The 23210-nt window shown below is 42.8% G+C and overlaps 1 protein-coding gene across 5 annotated transcripts in view; it reads right to left on the bottom strand.

Annotated features, from left to right (window-relative positions):
- LOC110521574 (centrosome-associated protein 350) overlaps positions 1 to 14980 on the bottom strand; it is a 40048-nt gene extending 25068 nt beyond the window's left edge. For 2 of the 5 annotated variants that reach the window (XM_021599210.3, XM_090231595.1), the window contains exons 1-10: positions 14548 to 14980; positions 9060 to 9103; positions 8795 to 8909; positions 8461 to 8632; positions 7598 to 8175; positions 7410 to 7496; positions 5263 to 5376; positions 3920 to 4036; positions 1149 to 1819; positions 740 to 864 (exon numbers count right to left, since the gene is read on the bottom strand). In XM_021599210.3, coding sequence (XP_021454885.3) covers positions 740 to 864; positions 1149 to 1819; positions 3920 to 4036; positions 5263 to 5376; positions 7410 to 7496; positions 7598 to 8175; positions 8461 to 8632; positions 8795 to 8846 — 1916 coding nt within the window. In that variant the 5' untranslated portion in view covers positions 8847 to 8909; positions 9060 to 9103; positions 14548 to 14980. Of the gene's footprint in view, positions 1 to 739; positions 865 to 1148; positions 1820 to 3919; positions 4037 to 5262; positions 5377 to 7409; positions 7497 to 7597; positions 8176 to 8460; positions 8633 to 8794; positions 8910 to 9059; positions 9112 to 9535; positions 9601 to 14547 lie in introns of those variants that run through there. The other 3 variants (XM_090231596.1, XM_090231597.1, XM_090231598.1) reach the window with 2 other exon arrangements.
- Positions 14981 to 23210: the final 8230 nt, after the last annotated feature.

Genomic DNA, 23210 nt, shown 5'->3' with positions numbered 1-23210 from the left:
TAAAAGGCACATGACAGCCCACTTGGAGTTTGCCAAAAGGTACCTAAAGACTGTTAGACCATGAGAAACAAGATTAAAAACACGTCTGGAGGAAACCTGGCACCATCCCGACGGTGAAGCATGGTGGTGTCAGCATCATGCTGTGGGGATGTTTTTCAGCGGCAGGGACTGAGAGACTTGTCAGGATCAAGGAAAAGATTAACAGAGCAAAGTACAGAGAGATCCTTGATGAAAATCTGCTCCATAGAGCTCAGGACCTCAGACTGGGATGAAGGTTCACCTTCCAGGACAATTACCCTAAGCACACAGCCAAGACAACGCAGGAGTGGCCCAGCCAGAGCACGGACTTGAACCCGATCCAACCTGACAGAGCTTGAGAGGATCTGCAGAGAACAATGGGAGAAACTCCCCAAATACAGGTGTGCCAAGCTTGTAGCATCACACCCAAGAAGACTCAAGGCTGTAGTCGCTGCCAAAGGTGCTTCAACAAAGTACTGAGTAAAGGGTCTGAATACTTATAGAAATGTGATTTCAGTTTTATACTTATAATACATTTGCTAAACCTGTTTTTGCTTTGTCATGAGGTATTGTGTGTAGATTGATGAGGGAAAAACAATTTAAATACATTTTAGAATAAGGCTGTAAACTAACAAAATGTGGAAAAAGTCAAGGGGTCTGAATACTTTCCGAAAGGCACTGTATAAGCTGTAATTAGTGTTTTAGTGAGGTGTGTGCTGACCTGGAGAGTGGAGGAGGTTGTATCTCAGATAGAGACAGGTCACTGCTAGAGGAGGCACTCTGGGGTCTCTCCTGCCTCTTGTTCTCCTTGTCCGACTCCCCGGATGGCTGGTACAGGGGCCTCTGCTAAAGGAGAACACACACCACAAATAACTCACAGCTAGTTTAACTCACCACAGGATGAGTCATTTCCTACAAGCCACTTGACTACATGAAATACGAGCAATAGCATTTTATGTCCAAAGTTATACTGAGGGTAATTCGACATGTCACCATTTCACACATTGGCTCTTAATGACAGCTATAAAAATGCATTTGACACGCCATACATACCATGCTCTATACCCACATTTTCGCTAAAGCTTGCCATGTGAGTAAGGGGACAGTGAGGGCTTCAACTATGCCTTTACCTGGTGGATGACTGTGGTAGAGGCTGGCTGAGTCTGGTAAGGCAGAGGCTCCTCTTCTAACTCAGCCTGTTCCAGTAGTAGTTTGGTGTAGGTCTCCTGCAGGCGTTTCTGTACTGAACTCTCCAGTACCGCAGGGCCCTTATTGGCTACCCCCGCTCTCTGCTTCCTATATAGCTCCTGAAGACGTTGGCTCCTGCTCTCCGCCTCCTCCCTCTGGGCCCTTCGCTCCTCCACTAGACGTCTTTTACGCTCCTCTTGTTGCCGGGTGATGTACTGGCGCACTGAGTCGGCGTCGTAGTGCCTCTTCTTGGGCCCTGGTTCTGATGGCTCTGGCTTGTTGCGCTTGGTGGGGCTGGCACTGCGGGAGCCCCGTAAGGATGAGCAACCAGCCGTCCATGCTGTGGTTCTGGCCCCGGACACTGAACCCATCCTGGGCTCCACTGGAGCTCGCTCCTCTGCTCTGTGCTCCAGCTGCAGGTCGTCCAGGATGCCCCGGATGTCTACAGACAGGAGATCTGTGTTGAGGGCCCTGTCCTCGTCTGGGCCTGCAGAGAAAGGGTCTGGGGTGGGCTGGGTGGTCCTGTCCCGGCTGCAGGGTCTCTCTGAGCTGCTGGGTCTGGACCGACGATTCAGCTCCGGACAGGGATCCGAATTTGACCGAGGATGGGATGCTGGAAAAAAATTGCAAGGGGTAATGTATTGATTTGTGACTAAATGTTATTGTGAATTGAAAGGAACATGTGTTTTGTGTGCATGATTAGGGGGGAAATTGTGGTAGCTATTAGGGCTGTCAGAGTTAAAGCGTTACAATTAAACGGCAATCTTTGCTACGCATTTCATTTTTGTCAGCAAAGTCTGTTTCCTCACAGACCCTTTAAGCGGAACACTGTGCTGTTGGTCTACTAACAGCTGCTACCAACAGCAGCAACAGAGCGGTCTGCCTCTCTTGTAGTGCTAAAACAACTATACACGCAGCTTTGAGCAAAAATTCTGAAAGAAAACTTACAGAAAGTTCAACCATACACTTTCTCAGGCGTTTCTATAAATAACGGCAGACACTTAATTTGCACAGAAGTAGCTAGCTTGTTATGCTAACGTTAGCTAGCTAACCAAATGAGAATGTTTAGAATGTAATGGCAGAATGCCTCTAGATTAAACTCCGATTTTAAAAACAGAACAGCCATTCAATTCAGCTGTTTTTGTTAATAGTCCTCAGGTCAAAAGATATGATAAAATTATCCCAATTCTTGTAGTAACAGCTTGTAACTAGTTCATGTTGAAGAACATGGATAAGAAGTAGTCTAGGCTAGATCTAATAGCTGTATGATATTTTACATGAACTCAAGACTTGACTGATCTGTTAGTATTCAATTGTCTTAAATAGTCGATTGTGTTTTCTTCCCCTATAGTCAAATTAAATTATTCCTACAACCCAATGTGATGTGTTTTAATTGAAACATCTTCAATAAATTTGAGATTAATCGCAGTCAACTACAGAAAACCATGCGATTAACTTGATAAATGTTTGTAATGGTTTGACAGCACTAGTAGCTATATCCAGATAACACATCTACAATTGTTTAAGTAAATGTTCTGTGTGGAGTTCAAGTTTCAATGTCACTTGCAGAAGTACAGTGAAATGCCTTTCTTGCAAAGTCTAACCCCAACAATGCAGAAATGAATATATCAGTAAAAAAAAAAAAAAAAGAGACTGGCAGTACAACTCTTTAAGCAGCCTCATGCTTCACCCCCACCCCCCAGATATGAGTCTACCACCAGCACAACCCATGGAAACCAGACCATGCTGAATTGTGCAGTCAGTCAGAAACGGCTAGTCAATCTTAATTCATTCCGGTCACTGACAGCCAAAGTTGGCTAATGTAGGGAGACTGCCTGTGCTAGAAGAGACGACCAACTCTTTATTTATTGATATTCCTTTAGCCGTGCACTGTACGCCTTTTAACATGCAATAAACAAAAAAAAAACATGAACACCACATATACAGTAACACAAATGCAATTTTCTGCATTTATGAGAGTGCCATTAGATGTCCATGTAAACATGATTATTAGGGGAATCGTTCTTCTTGCATAGCATGTAAACATTTTAATCAAACTATTATATGAATCCGACTATCCACAACAATCTCATTATTGTGTGCATGTAGCCGTACACATTATTGTGTGATTAAGTGGAGGGGGAGTGGAGGGGGTGAGAGGGATAGAGGAGAGAAGGCCAAGTAGAGCAGAGATGGGTGAGGGTAGTGGATAATGCCTAAAGAAAGTATTCAGACCCCTTGACCTTTTCCACTTTGTTACGTTACAGCCTTATTCTAAAATTGATTAAATTAAGGGGTTTTCCCATCAATCTACACACAATACCCCATAATGACAAAGCAAAAACAGGTTTAGAAAATGTTGCACATTTAAAAATAAACTGAAATATCACATATACCTAAGTATTCAGACCCATTACTCAGTACTTTGTAGAAACATCTCAAGGATGATCAATGGAAACAGGGTGCACCTGAGCTTAATTTGGAATCTCATAGCAAAGGGTCTGAAAACTTACGTAAATAAGCTATCTGTTTATGTTTAATCACTATGCAATCATTTCTAAAAACCTGTTTTTGCTTTGTCATTATGGGATAATGTGTAGATTGCTGAGGATTCTTTTTTATTTATTCTGAATAAAGCTGTAATGTAACAAAATGTAGAAAAAGTCAAGGGGTCTGAATACTTTCCAAAGGCACTGTATGTCTCCCAACCCACCTGTCCTGGCCAGTCTGTCTGTGGGCTCTGGCCTTTGCTCTTGAGGTAGACGTGGAGCAGGGCCCAGTACCATCTTCACCAGCTTCTGGCCCTCCCGCCATGACGTGGTGCTGATCACTGCAGCAACAGGGAGCACACCACGAAAACACACAGAAAGGTCATGGTCGCTGTAGAGTTCAGCAGTAATGACTTATGGCAGGACTGTTTATCAGAAAGCAAAGACTTTCAACTTAGAATCCTTCATTGAAACAAAGTGGTCAACCCTGCTCTGTTTTGGTAAAAAGCTGAGGGATATACCTACAATTTTTGCCACTCAGTAATAGACAGGGCTATGGATGCAAGGACTGGCCATCTAAGATATCAAAATGACAGTTAACTGTGTTTTGAGGCTAAACAGTGTTTGTTTACATTTACATAGTTACAAACATTGGAGTAAAACTAGCTTTTATTTGGGTTATGATGGGGTACAACAGTTGAACTCATGAGGCATTTATAAGTTATATCCTTCAAGATTTAATTGGTACATATAATTCATTTCTATGTCCAGAAATGGATGTTTCAACAGCTTATTGCCCCTTGAAAATGTGTCAAATAAAACCTAATGCTGTTTTACTGAAGTGATACTCACGTGCACACAAGAGACATAATGATGTCGTCTCGCTCTACTATGAAGTCTTTGGAGATAAATTATTTTAGAGCTGCATTATGCAAATGTAATGAGTATGGGTCAATTATGCACCATCTGCATAACCAACTTTGAAAATATATATTTTTTAAACTTCCTTCATAAAAGGTGTCAGCACTGCAGTGAACTCAAGGGCTCTAACACAAAGCACAGTGCTGCTGGATTCATTTTCAACAAATGGAACATTACCATTTCTCAATTCTTCCATTACTTTGAATAATATAGCCTACCGATTTGCTCTACAAAGCAGGGGCTGATGTTAGGCCAGCAGCTGTTCCTGTTTGGTAAAGGAGCTGAACTTGATCCTAGATTTCAGGGTGATAAGTGACTTAAATGGTGCCACTGACAAACAGAGGCCTGTTTAATAGCACACAGTTAAGGCCTTGTGGTACACGCCTTCCAGATGTATTCACTGTGATACGCCTGCTCAGATTCAGTGTGCGTGCTGCACAGTAACTAATGAACCAAAACAAATGAGGAGATTCCCCCTGTTTGTGAAAGACCCCTGGGCTTTGTGATGAATTATCACCTACACGCACAATATTGGAGGAGCTTCCACATCTTCTATTGAACGCATAGACCCAGGATGAGTAAGCACGAGAGACAAATAAAAAGCGAGAGAGAGAGAGAGACGGGGAAAAATTAAAAGTGATCCAACCTAGCTTGGTTTCCGGGTGGGGAACAGAAGCTGATTTATGGATTTTCCTCACAGACTTGGACGGCTTCCTTTCCTTAGCCTTCTCTGTGGGTCGCTGCTTGGGCTTGGTGCTCTCTAAGACGGAGAGAAAGGATATGACATGACAGTTTGAACACAAAAGAGGGAAAAATAACAGAACTATCACATTTCTAAAAAGTTGCTACCTTCCTGAAAGACATCTGAATGCAAAACAAAGCAATTGAATATGAAGCGGGTGGAATGTATCAGTATAAGAGGACGCAGCAGATAACTTTGGCATGAAAACCTGTGAGGAAGCCCAGGAATCAGCAGAGAGGACAAAGAAAATACAAAAATGTTTCTTCAAACAGTCATACAAAATGGTAGGGAAGCAAGCAGTGCTGCGGTTGTGGCAAAATGCCTGGAAATTCTGCTGCAGCAAAAAAACTCACCACATTCATCAAGTTATCCTAAATTTAGAGGACACATTTCTTTGGTGGAAATGTTTTCTCTCAAAATCATTCTTGTCCGAAATAGGCCAGTTGCTTTATTTATTGAAGGAAACAGTTGACTGGGATAGGTAAAATAGCTCTTAGTCTTTCTGAAAATACTGGAGCGTATTTTATGCCATCTCATTTCCAGGGCAGTTTGAACGGCAGAGCAGTATTTAAGCACAGGAGCTTGAAATCTGAACATCAAATATATTTATAGCCTAGTATTAGTTTTTTTCCCAGATCAAACTGGGAGTTTAGGTATTGGGAGTGGCAATAGGTCTGGTCATCTAATCTGAATGGCCCTGGACAATAATATTTTAGAGGCCTCCATCTTGGCGTTGTAGAGAAATTTGTTTTACTTTTTTTTTGCCAATTTCTTGCAATTCTACAGATTTCTCCATGGAGCGGAGAGAAAATGTTGCAATTTTAAAGCAAATTTCATGTGTTTCCACTTATTCTGCATGGAGCCGAGAAGATTTTGCAGTTTTAAAGTTAATTTCCTGCAATTCTATGCATTTTGCCATGGCTAATGCTGTGTTGTTATGCTCAAACATAAAATAAATGGTCTCGAATTCAGTTCTCAGAATTGTTAGTTCTCAAAGATTATATAGGTCCATCATCTTTTCTACATACTTTATATCCGGTTTTAGTAGTTCAAGTAAAACAAAGCATTCTTCCATCCCAAAGATTAGACTTATGTGGCTTGAAAAGAAAAATACTTAAAGACTTTGCAGACTACGATTTTAGCTGTCTTTTGCCACGATTTTGCCGTATCAGACAAAATGTTCATGTTCACGTGGTCAAATCCTTAGGTTGTAAACGATTGTCGGACATCTTGGGTCATTCAGTGTGATAGGGTCTAGGTCTGACGATTAAGTACCACTACATTAAGTAGTAGGCTCTGACAAAGTTCTGGCAGCATCATAATTTTTGTTGCCATTATCATGTAGTGTGGCTGGTGTTTACGAGACGATCCCGGTGACTGACCAAGGGGAACATTACCAGCACACAATAATACTGTTATTGTGAATAGCAGATTAATATAATAGTTTGATTTAAATGTTTACGATTTCCCTAATAATCTTGTTTACATGACACATTCGAAAATCAGGCTGATGGGTCTGATGGGATTTTGATAAATGCACAAAATCGCCAATCAAAATAAATGTTCTACCACAGCGAGCAAGTTATTTTGGGGGAAGCTTTGACCCCTGTATCATAGAAACACGTAACACAAATGTGTACAATTGCAGGAAATGAGCATTAAAACTGCTAAAAATTCTCCGCCAACAAAAGGTGTGAACAAGGGATCGCATGGGTTGCGAGGTGGGGGTTTGTTATTATGCCAATAAACAACAATATCCCTTCAGACCTGTGCCACCATGAAATTTGTGTGATCAGATCTTCTCAAATAGTACTTGAGCACCTCTGGACTATGCTGTCCATCTGATGCCCTTTTCCATTGTAAATCCACTATGACGTCAACAGCCCATTGATTCTATTGAGCGGTGATGAGCTGGCAGTTCATCTCCACAGTCCTTTCAGTCACTCCCCACATCTGTTAATAACACCTGTTAACTGCAGGGGTCATTATGTAAGCATAGCTAATAGCATAGGGTGTGTCCTTTGATTGGTCATCTACCACTCAGTGCTCACCTGAAAGCTGGCGAGACAGGTCTCTGTAGATCTCTCGCCACACTTTACCATCAGGAGTGCAGATCTTGGTCTCACTCCTGTTGAAACCTGATAAGAACAAATTACTGTTTGGTTTGAAGGAATGATGTAATCAGATTTTTACATCCAGTGCAATTGGAGACCAACTTTCTCTATCCAGTGGGCTTTACCTTTGTATATAGGTGCCGGAGGTGCGGCTGCCACTTTGCGTATCTTAGCCGTGGGTACGGTGGTGGTCTCCACAGCTCCACTGATGCCCACAGGCTGCTCCAGCAGCCTGTCTCTGTCAGCAGCCTCCAGGTGCTCTCTCTGTCTGCGGATCGTCTCCTTCAGCTTCTCCAGCTTGTCGTCAGGCTTCCTCCGCCTCAGGTTCTCCAGCCTCTGGGAGGCCGAACCAGGGCTTGAGGAAACAGTCTCTGCTGGGGGTGGGGCCGGGCCCTCCAGGGTGTGTGCTTTGGGCCTGTGCTCCGGGCCCCCCTCCTTGTTAGCGTCTCTGGCTGCAGCAGTGTGGCCTGGGGTCCGCAGGGCTTCCAGCGTGGGACAGTGGTTGAGGTAGCGCACCACAGTGCTGTCCAGAGCAGACGAGTGTGTGCTGTCCAGGTCTCCGTGAGTCTGCTGGTCTCGCGTGTCGCTCTGGTAGACCAGCTGGCTGAGACAGGAGTCCGGGGGAGGGGGGGTGGCATACTCCGACTGCAGACTCTGGGCCTCCAGCTGGGAGGAGGTCAGGGGGGGTGTTGGGGTTGCTTCCCTGGGGGGGGGGGGGGGGGGTCACTTAAGCATTCAGGCTATTTGAATGGGATGTGTCAAGATCACATGGCTTTGAATGGCAGCCTTATGTGCAAAGACCTACACATGTACATGTGGCTGTAAAAGTAGCGACTTAACGACCATCTCTGACTGCAGGACTTATAGGGTAGGTCAGGGACTAAAAACACAACCTTTTGCACTGTATCGTCGCACAACCTCAGCATACATTAGTAAACATGGTAGAAATACACTTAAAATGTTTTTACATCTCATTAACAGTGCATACCTATAAGAGGTCAGAGGCTCTTTAAACTCAACACAGTTGTTCCTGTGGACGTTGCTGTCCTGTGTGGTGTTCCTCAGGGGGCTGCGGGAGCTCTTGTCTGGGCTCCGATGACTCCTCCTTCTGGACTTGGAGGTTCCGCCTGCCTGGGAGCAGTCCTCTGTGCGCCGCCCATCTGAGTCAGGAGAGATAGGGTTAGAATTCCTGCAAAGTAACCTTGCAATGCAAAACAACACAAAGTAATGACGATGCCTGCTGCTAAGTCCAGTTTGAGAACCTTGTTCTGTAAATAGTAACCATGGCTCACAATGATGAGCTATATCATTGTGTACCTCACCTCTGTGGCTCACTTTCCTGGTGGCGCCCCCAGAGCTTTTCTTTGTATCCATGACGGAATCCAGCAGAACTCCAGAGCCAGGAGAAGCCTCCAGGTGGTTCTCAATGTGCTGCAACTGCAAGGAAAACAAAAGCGCCTGACTCAGACAAAGAATGCAGAACAAAAACTCAAATACCACAGCCCATGCATGTGTCATTGCATTAAGTGGGGAGTCTACAAAAATAGAAAAACTGTGAAACAACATTGTTAATATGGGTTTACTTACAGCAGCTTTGGTCTGATTCAGACTTTTCCATGCAGCTGACAGCTCTGAGGAGAGAAAGGCATTAAAAAAATAATTTAAAAAAATTAACACAAAAAGGCAAACAAAGCCTTTGCAGCCCCATAGAGACATTCAAGGTAACTTGAAGAGGTATCCCACATCCTTATTCCTTCAGTGTGACAGACAGAATGTTGCACTGATAGAAGAATGGTAATAGAAGAATGGGCTCCCGAGTGGCGCAGTCGGGTAAGGCACTGCACCTCAGTGCTTGAGGCGTCACTACAGACACCCTGGTTCAAATCCAGGCTGTATTACAACCGGCCGTGATTGGGAGTCCCATAGGGCAGCGCACAATTGGCTCAGCGTCATCCGGGTTTGGCCGGTGTAGGTCAATTATTGTAAATAAGATTTTGTTCTTAACTTTACTTGCCTAGTTAAATAAAGGCTCAATCAAAAAAATTGCATCAGACATTAAGAAGCTGTCCTGCCCAGTAGTCTGCGCCGGGACAGTCAGGGGTGGCTCATTCCGCTTGGAGCTCCACATCACTCCTGTTCACCTTCAATTAGAAAAGTTTATTTTATTAAAATTGCTAAAGTTCAGTGTGGCTGTACAGTGCCTTTGGGAAAGTATTCAGACCACATTACAGCCTTATCCTAAAATTGACTAAATTAAATAAAAATCAGCAATTTACATAAGTATTCAGGCCCTTTGCTATGAGACTCGAAATTGAGCTCAGGTGCATCCTGTTCCCATTGATCATCCTTGAGATGCAACTAAAACTTGGAGTCCACCTATGGTCAATTCAATTGATTGGACATTACTTGGAAAGGCACACACCTGACTATATAAACGTTGTAGAGTTGACAGTGCATGTCAGAGCAAAAATCCAGCCATGAGGTCGAAGGAAATGTCCGTAGAGCTCCGAGACAGGATTGTGTCGAGGCACAGATCTGGAGAAGGGGACCAAAAAAATGTCTGCAGCATTGAAGGTCCCCAAGAACACAGTGGCCACCATCATTCTTAAATGGAAGATGTTTGGAACCACCAAGACTCTTCCTAGAGCTGGCCGCCCGGCCAAACTGAGCAATCGCGGGAGAAGGGTTTTGCTCAGGGGTAACCAAGAACCCGATGGTCACTCTGACAGAGCTCCTCTGTGGAGATGGGAGAATCTTCCAGAAGGACAACCAATCTCTACAGCACTCCACCAATCAGGCCTTTATGGTAGAGTGGCCAGACTGAAGCCACTCCTCAGTAAAAAGCGCAACAGCCTGTTTGGAGTTTGCCAAAAGGCACCTAAAGACTCTCAGACCATGAGAAAAAAAAAAGAGTCTCTGGTCTGATGAAACCAATATTGAACTCTGGTCTGAGCGCCAAGCGTCACATCTGGAGGAAACTTGGCACCATACCTACGGTGAAGCATGGTGGTTGCAGGATCATGCTGTGGGGGATGTTTTTCAGTGGCAGGGAATGGGAGACTAGTCAGGATTGAGGGGAAAGACAAATGGAGCAAATTACTGAAAGATCCTTGATGAAAACATGCTCCAGAGTGCTCAGGACCACAGACTGGGGAGAAGGTTCACCTTCCAACAGGACAACGACCCTAAGCACACAGCCAAGACAAAGCAGAAGTGGCTTTGGGACAAGTCTCAATGTCCTCGAGTGGCCCAGCCAGATCCCAAACTTGAACCCAATCGTATATCTCTGGAGAGACCTGAAAATAGCCATGCAGCAACACTCCCCATCCAACCTGACAGAGCTTGAGAGGATCTGCAGAGAACAATGGGAGAAACTCCCGAAGTACAGGTGTGCCAAGCTTGTAGGGTCATATCCAAGACTCAAGGCTGTAATCGCTGCCAACGGTACTTCAAAAAAGTACTGAGTAAAGGGTCTGAATACTTATGTAAATGTAATAATTTCACATAAAAATGTTTAATGTTTTTTTGCTTTGGGTATAAATTGATGAGGGGGGAAAAACAATTTAATCAATTTTAGAATAAGGCTGTAACCTAACAAAATGTGTAAAAAGTCAAGAGGTCTGAATACTTTCTGAAGGCACTGTATGTGAGAAATAGGAACCTAATGTCAGCAGCAGTACGTTTATGCTGCCATCTATCCAGGAAAACAGAGTTCAAACCACCTGAGCAGACACACATTGAAGCCAAACACTGCATTATTGCTACTTGCAGGCAGGCAAAGAATCTAAGTGACTGGGACAAGCACCTCTTACCCAGCATCTGCAGAGGTTCAAAACAGGATTGATTATACATACGTATGGATGTATGAAGGAAATAAATAACCAATGTATCATTAATGACAGACTGCTGACTCAAGAGCTGTTGCACTTCCATTTAAAGAGCTGTTCTATGTCCATTCCAACCGGTTCTACAGCAAATACCTAACAAGGTTTCCTTATGACGGGACAGGAACATAGGAAAGAAAAATACATGACTTTGGGTGTATTATTTATCACACAAAGTCTTCACGTAGGGTGACAGTAGAAGCAATGCATTTCCCTCCAATGTTGAAATTGCTTAAATTAATCAAAATCACAATTGTATGTCACATACGCCGAATACAACAGGCCCTTACTATGAAATGCTTACTTACAAGCCCTTAACCAACAACGCAGTTCAAGAAATAAAGTAAAAAATAAAATAAAAAGTAACAAATAACAATAACGAGGCTATATACAGGGAGGACCAGTAACGAGTCAATGTGCGGTGGTACAGGTTAGTTGAGGTCATTAGTACATCTAGGTAGGGATAAAGTGACTACGCACAGATAAACAGCGAGTAGCAGCAGAGTTAAAACAAAGGAGGGGGTGTCAATGTAAATATACAGGTGGCCGGCAATTTGATTAATTGTTCAGCAGTTTTATGGCTTGGGGGTAGAAGCTGTTAAGGAGCTTTTTGGACCTAGACTTGGCACTCCGGTACTGCTTGCCATGTGGTAGCAGAGAGAACAGTCTATAACTTGGGTGACTAGAGTCTTTTTTTGAGCCTTCTTCTGACACCGTATAGTATATAGGTCCTGGATGGCAGGAAGCTTGGCCCCAGTGAAGTACTGGGTCGTACGCACTACCCTCCATAGCACCCTACAGTCGAAACCCGAACAGTTGCCATACCAGGCGGTGATGTAACCGGTCAGGATGCTCTCGATGGTGCAGCTGTAGAACTTTTTGAGGATCAGGGGACCCATGCTAAAACTTTTCAGTCTCCTGAAGGGGAAAAGGTGTTGTCGTGCCCTCTTCACAACTGTCTTGGTGTGCTTGGACCATGTTAGTTTGTTGGTGATATGGACACCAAGGAACTTGAAGCTCTCGACCCGCTCCACTACAGCCACGTCAATGTTAATGGGGGCCTGTTCAACCCCCTCTCCTTTGACTTGCTCACGTTGAGGGAGAGGTCATTGTCCATATCTGACCTCCTCCCTGTAGGCTGTCTCATCGTTGTCAGTGATTAAGCCTAACACTTGTGTCGTCAGCAAACTTAATGATGATGTTGGAGTCGTGCTTGGCCATGCAGTCGTGGGTGAACAAGGAGTACAGGAGGGGACTAAGCACGCACAACTGAGGGGCCCCAGTGTTGAGGATCAGCATGGCAGATGTTGCGTACCGTAACCACCTGGGGGCGGCCCGTCAGGAAGTCCAGGATCCAGTTGCAGAGGGAGGTGTTTAGTCCCAGGGCCCTTAGATTAGTGATAAGCTTTGTGGGCACAATGGTGTTGAATGCTGAGCTGTAGTCAATGAACAGCATTCTCACATAGGGGTTATTTTTGTCCAGGTGGAAAAGAGCAGTGTGGAATGAGATTGAGATTATGTCAACTGTGGATCTGTTGGGATGGTATGCGAATTGGAATGGGTCCAGAGTTTCCGGGATGGTGTTGATGTGAGCCACAACCAGCCTCAAAGCACTTCACGGTTACCGATGTGAATGCTACAGGGCGGTAGTTATCGAGGCAGGTTACCTTCGCTTTCTTGGGCACAGGGACTATGGTGGTCTGCTTGAAACATGTAGGTATTACAGACTCGATTTGGGAGAGGTTGAAAATGTCAGTGAAAACACTTGATTTGAGTACATGACCTGGTAATCTGTCTGGCCCTGCAGCTTTGTGAATGTTGAATCTGTTTAAAGGTCTTACTCACATCGGCTACGGAGAGCATGATCACACAGTAGTCCGGAACAGCTGGTGCTCTCATGCATGCTGCAGTGTTGCTTGCCACCAAGCAAGCATAAAAGGCATTTAGCTCGTCTGGTAGTCTCGCGTCACTGGGCAGTTTGAGGCAGGTTTTCCCTTTGTAGTCCGTAATAATTTGCAAGCTCTGTCACATCCGACGAGCGTCAGAGCCGGTGTTCTAGGATTCTATCTTAGTCCTGTATTGACGCTTTGCCTGTGATGGTTCATCTGAGGGCATATCGGGAATTCTGATAATGTCCATGGCCTTCTGGAATCTCATATTTCACACTCCATGCATTCCTCTCATGTCACTGCAGTTTACTCATAATAAACGACATAATTAGGTTTAATAGGTTCTCTATGTAATAAACAACAGCTCAGGCTGGCATGGATGACTATTTCAAATGGTGTTTTAATATTCAAGATCCAGCCTACAGCCCATCTACTCGCAGCAACCACTTTTGACAGTCTGGCTGAAAACCCAGTGACAGCCACAAACTAAGTGTAAAATGACAGCTACAAGCTACAGTTTCAGTGTTATTAACGTTACATTTTAAAATACATTGTCATAAACAGTTACTACTATAAATCTGCCAAATCATTTTCAACAAAAGCAGAACAACTGAGGTGTGGCTCCCAACAAAGTTAAATCAACTTGGTTAGTTAGCTAGTAGGCGATTAAACCCAACTCCACGATACATTTGGTGAATAATTATTCACATTAACTGTCGCGTATTACAGTTTGAAGCACAACATCGGTCGGCTGCAAGTAGTTATCATTGTCACTGCAAAGGAGAGGTGATCATTTGTAACTAATCTAGAAAAACTTACTATCCAGTTTTTTATTGAATATTAAAAACATACAATATACTTGCAGTGAAGCCGCTGAACAACTACATCACATTATTAGTAATCTAAGTGAATAGTTAGTTAGCCTAGCTAGTTTACTAATTGTAGCTAGTTAACGTAAGTTAACGTTACCTAACTAATTATTTGCCAATCGGGGACTTACATGACATATAGTATAGAACATGTTATATTTAATCATAACTCTTCGGTAACTATGGGGATGCTTGTGCTGTGGGCTATGGGCTTGATAACATTAGCAAGCAAACATCCCCTGTTTCTAGCTGAAAGTGACAGCAGGCTAACACAGTTAGCTAGCTAGCTATCAAACTTTACTAACGCAATGTTCGCTAACAAGTGGCGTAATATTAGTTAACGTTGTAGTTAGAACGCTATAACGATAGTTTGGGGCTTCGTTTAGATGTAATTTTGCACAACTTCTAAAATATGCCAATCGTGGCTACATACCGGTCCGGGTGACGCTCCAAACTAGATGTCCATAGCTCGTGATGATGGTAATTTCTTGATGATGGACATAAAATAAGGCAACTTTTCCAAAACCGAACAAGGCCGCTGCTACTGCTACAGTAGCTAGCCTACTGTCAGATTTTTGCCAGCTATTAAGCTAATTAGCTGCCGCCTCTTGTCAATGCCACAGGCTTGGAGAGTTTGGTTTTAGCTTCTATCAATAAACAGCTAACCGCCTTCCCGTCTTTTCCTGGTTACAGTGTTGATATTCCCCGACATTTATGAGTTAGTTAGACTGTCCACCATTGACAAAATAACAACAGGAAACTGGTGACGTGTAAACTCGCGGGAGGTGGAAACGTGACTTCACAAAACAAGACTGGAGCCACAGGTTAAGTTATTCAAATCCTTGCTGGAGCCGTCTTCAGTGGGTGGAGTCCAGAGGGGTTGCGTCACTAGTTACTGCAGACACAAAATAGAAATTGGCAATATATAATTTATTTAGCTTTAAATTAAGGTTAGGCATAAGGTTAGCAGTGTGATTAAGGTTAGGGGTAGGTTTAAAATCTGAAATTGTAGAAACAGGCGGAGTTTAGACATTTTTTTATTTTTTTATTTTTTTTACAAATCAATACATAAAGCACATGAGGGAACACAAGCATACATAGATTACAAACAATAGACAATCGAGCTAGGGGGTACAATATCACATTACAAATACACAAGGACCTTAAGGGACATGCATATACTTACAATTCTAACAGCTTTTTTGTTAGTAGAGCATTTAACCGTCTTAAAATACAGTTCAATTTCTTTTTGTAGGGTACGAAAATGTGTTTTTCTGTTTGTAAATTTACATTTGTGTATATGAAATTTGGCCAAAAGAATAATGAAATTAATTACATAAAAATGTTTCCGCTTATTTCTATTGTATGTAAAGAATCCAAACAGTACATCTCTCCACAATAGTGTAAAATCTTCATAAATGTGTTCAATTATAAACCTACTTGCCACAGTTTTCTTACATGCATACAATGCCAAAAAAGATGCAAAACTGTTTCTGGGTGGTCATTACAAAAGGAGCAATTTGAGTTGATGTTTTCCTTACACTTCTTCATATAGTGGTTGGCAGGATAATATTTATGAATAATTTTAAAGGAAACTTCCTTAATTTTATTAACAAGTAGGTATGTGTGTGGCAACATCCAAACTTTTTTCCAACAGATATTATCAATAAATCCATTCCAATAAGGCATGTCATCCTGACCTCCATACAACATCCTGCTGAAACAAGGATCGTATCGCTCTGTTGTTGAATGGACCAAAAGAGAAACAAATCTTTCCTACTGATGAGTCAACATGGTCAATAGAAGGTAGGCTCTGAGGGTCAGGTCTTGACATGTTCCTGAACAACATAGCAACACCTGAGGGAATGGCATCTAAAACAATTGCAAAATCTTTAGGTTTTACAGAGTTTAGCCATTTATGAACGTGTGGCTGTGATAACTAGTGACGATTAATATCCGAGTTCCTTTGCATTCCCAGTCTGGAAACTTCAGAAATGGTCCCCGTTTTTATTGTTTTATTTATTTATTTTTTTATTCAACCTTTATTTAACTAGGCAAGTCAGTTAAGAACAAATTATTATTTACAATGACTGCCCACCAAAAGGCAAAATAACTCCTGCGAGGATAGGGGCTTTTTTATTTTTTTAAATAAATTAAATAAAAATATAGGACAAAACACACATTATGACAAGAGAGACAGCACAACACTACATACAGTGCCTTGCGAAAGTATTCGGCCCCCTTGAACTTTGCGACCTTTTGCCACATTTCAGGCTTCAAACATAAAGATATAAAACTGTTTTTTTTTTGTGAAGAATCAACAACAAGTGGGACACAATCATGAAGTGGAACGACATTTATTGGATATTTCAAACTTTTTTAACAAATCAAAAACTGAAAACTTGGGCGTGCAAAATTATTCAGCCCCTTTACTTTCAGTGCAGCAAACTCTCTCCAGAAGTTCAGTGAGGATCTCTGAATGATCCAATGTTGACCTAAATGACTAATGATGATAAATACAATCCACCTGTGTGTAATCAAGTCTCCGTATAAATGCACCTGCACTGTGATAGTCTCAGAGGTCCGTTAAAAGCGCAGAGAGCATCATGAAGAACAAGGAACACACCAGGCAGGTCCGAGATACTGTTGTGAAGAAGTTTAAAGCCAGATTTGGATACAAAAAGATTTCCCAAGCTTTAAACATCCCAAGGAGCACTGTGCAAGCGATAATATTGAAATGGAAGGAGTATCAGACCACTGCAAATCTACCAAGACCTGGCTGTCCCTCTAAACTTTCAGCTCATACAAGGAGAATACTGATCAGAGATGCAGCCAAGAGGCCCATGATCACTCTGGATGAACTGCAGAGATCTACAGCTGAGGTGGGAGACTCTGTCCATAGGACAACAATCAGTTGTATATTGCACAAATCTGGCCTTTATGGAAGAGTGGCAAGAAGAAAGCCATTTCTTAAAGATATCCATAAAAAGTGTCGTTTAAAGTTTGCCACAAGCCACCTGGGAGACACACCAAACATGTGGAAGAAGGTGCTCTGGTCAGATGAAACCAAAATTGAACTTTTTGGCAACAATGCAAAACGTTATGTTTGGCGTAAAAGCAACACAGCTGAACACACCATCCCCACTGTCAAACATGGTGGTGGCAGCATCATGGTTTGGGCCTCCTTTTCTTCAGTAGATGGTTAAAATTGATGGGAAGATGGATGGAGCCAAATACAGGACCATTCTGGAAGAGAACCTGATGGAGTCTGCAAAAGACCTGAGACTGGGACAGAGATTTTTCTTCTAACAAGACAATGATCCAAAACATAAAGCAAAATTTGCAATGGAATGGTTCAAAAATAAACATATCCAGGTGTTAGAATGGCCAAGTCAAAGTCCAGACCTGAATCCAATCGAGAATCTGTGGAAAGAACTGAAAACTGCTGTTCACAAATGCTCTCCATCCAACCTCACTGAGCTCGAGCTGTTTTGCAAGGAGGAATGGGAAAAAAAATTCAGTCTCTCGATGTGCAAAACTGATAGAGACATACCCCAAGCGACTTACAGCTGTAATCGCAGCAAAAGGTGGCGCTACAAAGTATTAACTTAAGGGGGCTGAATAATTTTGCACGCCCAATTTTTCAGTTTTTGATTTGTTAAAAAAGTTTGAAATATCCAATAAATGTCGTTCCACTTCATGATTGTGTCCCACTTGTTGTTGATTCTTCACAAAAAAATACAGTTTTATATCTTTATGTTTGAAGCCTGAAATGTGGCAAAAGGTCGCAAAGTTCAAGGGGGCCGAATACTTTCGCAAGGCACTGTAAAGAGAGACCCGAGAGGACAACATAGCATGGCAGCAACACAACATGACAATAACATGGCAGCAACACAACATGGTAGCAGAAAAAACATGGTACAAACATTGTTGGTCACAGACAACAGCACAAAGGGAAAGAAGGTAGAGACAACAATACATCACGCAAAGCAGCCACAACTGTCAGTAAGAGTGTCCATGATCAAATATTTGAATTAATAGATTGAGATAAAACTGTCCAGTTTGAGTGTTTGTTGCAGCTCATTCCGGTCTCTAGCTGCAGCGAACTGAAAAGACGAGTGACCCAGGGATGTGTGTGCTTTGGGAAGAACAGGTGTTGTGTGTGGAGGATGAGGGCTGCAGTAGATATCTCAGATAGGGGGGAGTGAGGCCTAAGAGGGTTTTATGAATAAGCATCAATTAGTGGGTCTTGAGACGGGTATACAGAGATGACCAGTTTACAGAGGAGTATAGAGTGCAGTGATGTGTCCTATAAGGAGCATTGGTGTCAAATCTGATGGCTGAATGGTAAAGAACATCTAGCCACTCGAGAGCACTCTTACCTGCCGATCTATAAATGATGTCTCCATAATCTAGCATGGGTAGGATGGTCATCTGAATCAGGGTATAGTTTGGCAGCTGGTGTGAAAGAGGAACGATTACGATAGAGGAAAACAAGTCTATATTTAACTTTAGCCTGTAGCTTTGATATGTGCTGTGAGAAGGACAGTGTACCGTCTAGCCATACACCCAAGTACTTGACTAGCTCAAGCTCTAAACCCTCAGAGGTAGTAATCACAACTGTGTGGAGAGGGGCATTCTTCTTACCAAACCACATGACCTTTGTTTTGGAGGTGTTCAGAACAAGGTTAAGGGTAGAGAAAGCTTGTTGGACACTAAGAAAGCTTTGTTGTAGAGCGTTTAACACAAAATCCAGGAAGGGGCCAGCTGAGTATAGGACTGTATCATCTGCATATAAATGGAAGAGAGAGCTTCGAATTGCCTGGGCTATGTTGTTTATGTAAATTGAGAAGAGCGTGGGGCCTAGGCTCGAGCCTTGGGGTACATCCTTGGTGACAGGCAGTGGCTTAGACAGCAGATGTTCTGACTTTATACACTGCACTCTTTGAGAGAGGTAGTTAGCAAACCAGGCCAAAGACCCATCAGAGACACCAAAACTCCTTTACCGGCCCACAGTCAAAAGACTACAATAGCCACAAGGCTGTTGACAATCCAAGCAGCCATGACTGCAGTTGTTTAATTAACATAGCAGTCAACCTATTTCCTGTAGTCTCAAAATGATTAGGCCTGAAAGTTTTTTTCCTTGTAATAACGTTTACTTTCGATTTCTACCTCAAATGGAGCGCACTTTGTTAAAAACATGTATTAAATCATATGAAAATGTAATTCAAATAAGTTGACTCATCCACATAAGTATACAAAATGCACATGCATCGTTCCAAGTTCAGACCATGTTCACATCAAGTATGACCTTCCTATTGGGAAAAATGCATGTGAATGCCCCTCCAACTCGTAATTACAACTAGGAAACTCGGGTATGATCTCTGGACCCCGATCTTTCCCACATGCGGAACTCTGACGTCACGCACCACTGAAAAGGGCAAAAAACAATGCCGCGATTTCGGCTGTTAATGGTGAGAATGATTCTTGCATTTCTTCCGAGCCCCGAGCATGTGAACACTCCAAGTCTTTCCTCCGAAGTAGACAAGCAATTCCTCCAATCACTCCTACATGACATAAATGCGGCATCAACTTTGCAACATGGTTTACTTTGTTTGAGTTAATGGCTAGGCTAATGGCTTCTACCTGAACACATGATAATAACCTGCAATTCACAGCTCCCATGTAGATGGTGATAATTAGCATAACTCTCAGTGCTTGGCCCCTCTTTCCCTCAACAAACATTCCTTTGTTCATTGAGCAGTGCTGCTGCATGAGCTAGGTGGTGGAGAACAATTACAGTGCAGGAGGTGATCACTTCCATCAGTGGTTTCATTTATACTTAGCAAAAATGTAAACACAACAATTTCTAACATTTTACTGAGTTACAATTCATATAAGGAAATCAGTCAATGAAGGCCCTAATCTATGGATTTCACATGACTGGGAAGGGGCGCAGCCATAGGTGGGCCTGTGAACTTGGAACGGCATAGACCCACCCATTTGGGAGCCATTCCCACCCACTAGGGAGCAGGCCTAGCAAATCAGAACGAGTTTTTCCCCATAAATGGGCTTTATTACAGACAGAAATACTCCTTAATTTCCTCAGCTGTCCCGGATGTGGAAGCCCTGGGCTGGCACGTTACACGTGGTCTGCACTTGTGAGGCCGGTTGGACGCCCTGCCAAATTCTCTAAAACAACCTTGGAGGCTGAAAAGATTTGGCATGGGCCATCAGATCCTATAAACGTTATTCAGCTGCACCATCAAAAGCATCTTGACTGGCTGCATCCCCGCTTGGTATGGAACTGCTTGGCATCCAACTGCAAGGCGCTACAGAATATAGTGCGTATGTACTGGGCTGAGCTTCATACCATCCAGGACCTCTATACCACCTGCAGTGCTGGAATCCTGAACCAAATATTGTGTGTCATTAATGTATTGTAGCCACAAGACAGTGGTGATATAGCTTATAGCCATTTACAAACCATAGCACCCTATTTCAAGTTTTATTTGTCACATGCTCAAGTTCAGTGAAATGCTTGAAGAAGAAGACAATGCTCTGATCATTGGCTGATCGCCCCCAACTTATAGAAATCCCCACCCAGTTGACTACTTTAAAGAACTCACTGATTTGGACTGGCTTTTTAGCTTGCTCATTAAGAAATGCAAAGAAGCCATGACTGAGAGTTGTTTTGGGGGTGTGGTTTGATGTGTGTGTGATATTGCAAACAGCCACCATACCAACTGTGTGATGCAGCATGACAATGTGAACATGATTGGTCAAGAATCCCAAGCGCAGAGTGTTATGAATTTTCTCATTTCTAGAGTAGTATCACAGATAGAAGAATTTTGGCCCACCTACATTTTAGCTGGCCCTGCCATCAAAAGATTTCCTCCAATGCCACCAACTCAGAGCCGACTAAAGTTACCTTGCTAACTCCTCAAACTAAGTACATAGACGAGGGCTCTGGCCCGGAGACATATCTACAAGGCTGTGCCTCTGCAATCTCCAATCTCCGGTCACTCTGAGAAAATAAGGGAAACGGCACACATTTAGAACAGACACACAAACAGCAGAATGGTTAGATACAGTGGTTAGGTACTGACATATATCAGAGAGGAAAATGCAAAATATTATCTATATATAGATCATCTTTGTATATACTAAGATTTCATTTGAAAAATGTCCTACTATAGTAGCTCGCCAATTTTAAAGAAAGAGTTTTAGTACCCTCTGCTGGATGGTTTCCTCGAACATCCATCATCCCACCCACCTTTCCTTTCTTCCAACAAGGAAATTATTCATGTTGTATAGGTAAAACCTTATGCCAGATCAGCAAAAAATTGTGCAGTATTTAGCAATAATAATAAGAGTCTGGTAGCAGCAGTTGTGATGTGTGTGTGTGTGTGTGTGGATGAGTGAATGTCTGTGTGGGTGTGTGCGTGAGTGAGTGCATGTGCGCTAAGGTCCGGAGAGTCAGTGCAGGTGTTCAGTCCATTGCAGGTGTTCAGTCCAGGACTCATAGCTACAGTTGAAGTCGGAAGTTCAATTCTAGGAATTCTAATTGGTCAACCACAGGCTAGGGTTGGGTTATAAAACTACACCCTGTTCTTTGTTCTGTGGAGAGAATCACTGAGGACAGGGGAGATGGACCATCTACCTTTCAACATTACATCTATGATTTGTCCTCTTTGAATACACCTATTTACCTCCCTCTTATTTGCCTTGGGGTCTGTGTTATTTAAGAGTAACATAAACTGCTAACACTTGGTGCCGTGACCCAGATGAATTGGTCTTGAAAAACTAAACTGTGTGTTGATACAGGGAAAAGAAAGAGAGAGGGCTGAGCACAACCCACCAAGCGATTCAACTCTTAATCTCCTGATTGAATGTTAACATATTGCTGGGTGAGTCTATAAATACACCCAGTCACAACAAAGATACAGGCATTGTTACCAACTCTTTTGCCAGAGAGGAAGGAAACCGCTCAGGGATTTCACCATGAGGCCAATGGTGACGTTAAAACTTTTACAGAGTTTAATGGCTGCGATAGGAGAAAACTGAGGATGGATAAAAACATTGTAGTTACTCCATAATACTAACGTAATTGACAGAGGGAAAAGAAGGAAGCCTGTACAGAATACAAATATTCCAAAACATGCATCCTGTTTGCAACAAGGCACTAAAGTAATACTGCAAAAAATGTGACAAAGCAATTCAGTAAATGTCCTGAATACAAAATGTTATGTTTGGGGCAAATCCAATGCAACACATTACTGAGTAACACTCTCCATATCTTCAAGCATAGTGGCGGCTGCATCATGTTATGGGTATGCTTGTAATTGTTAAGGACTGGGGAGTTTTTCAGGATAAAAAGGAAATGGAATGGAGCTAAGCACAGGCAAAATCCTAGATGAAAACCTGGTTCAGTCTGCTTTCCACCATACTCTGGGAGATTAATTCACCTTTCAGCAGGACAATGAACTTAAACAAGGCCAAATCTACACTGGAGTTGCTTACCAAACATTTTCCTGAGTGGCCAAGTTACAATTGATTGGACATTATTTGGAAAGGAACACACCTGTCTATATAAGGTCCCACAGTTGACAGATACCTTATTTACATAAGTATTTAGCTATGAGACTTGACATTGAGCTCAGGTGCATCCTTTTTACATTGATCATCCTTAAAGTTTCTACAACTTCATTGGAAGTCCACCTGTGGTAAATTCAATCGATTGGACATGAAAAGCACACACCTGTCTATATAAGGTCCCATAGTTGACAGTGCATGTCAGAGCAAAAACCAAGCAATGAGGTTGAATGAATTGTACAGAGAGCTCCGAGACAGGATTGTGTCGAGGCACAGATCTGGGGAAGGCTCCCAAAACATTTCTGCAGCATTGAAGGACCCCAAGAACACAGTGGCCTCCATCATTCTTAAATGGAAGAAGTTTGGAACCTGCAAGACTCCTCCTAGAGCTGGCCACCTGGCCAAACTGAGCAATCGGGGAAGGGCCATGGTCAGGGAGGTGACCAAGAACCCGATGGTCACTCTGACAGAGCTCCAGAGTTTCTCTGTGGAGATGGGAGA

The sequence above is a fragment of the Oncorhynchus mykiss genome, chromosome 4 (assembly GCF_057628025.1).
Source record: "Oncorhynchus mykiss isolate SJ-2025 chromosome 4, ASM5762802v1, whole genome shotgun sequence".
In the NCBI taxonomy this organism is placed as follows: domain Eukaryota; kingdom Metazoa; phylum Chordata; class Actinopteri; order Salmoniformes; family Salmonidae; genus Oncorhynchus; species Oncorhynchus mykiss.
The sequence above is the reverse complement of the archived record's forward strand: the minus strand, read 5'-3'. Positions and strand labels throughout refer to the sequence as shown.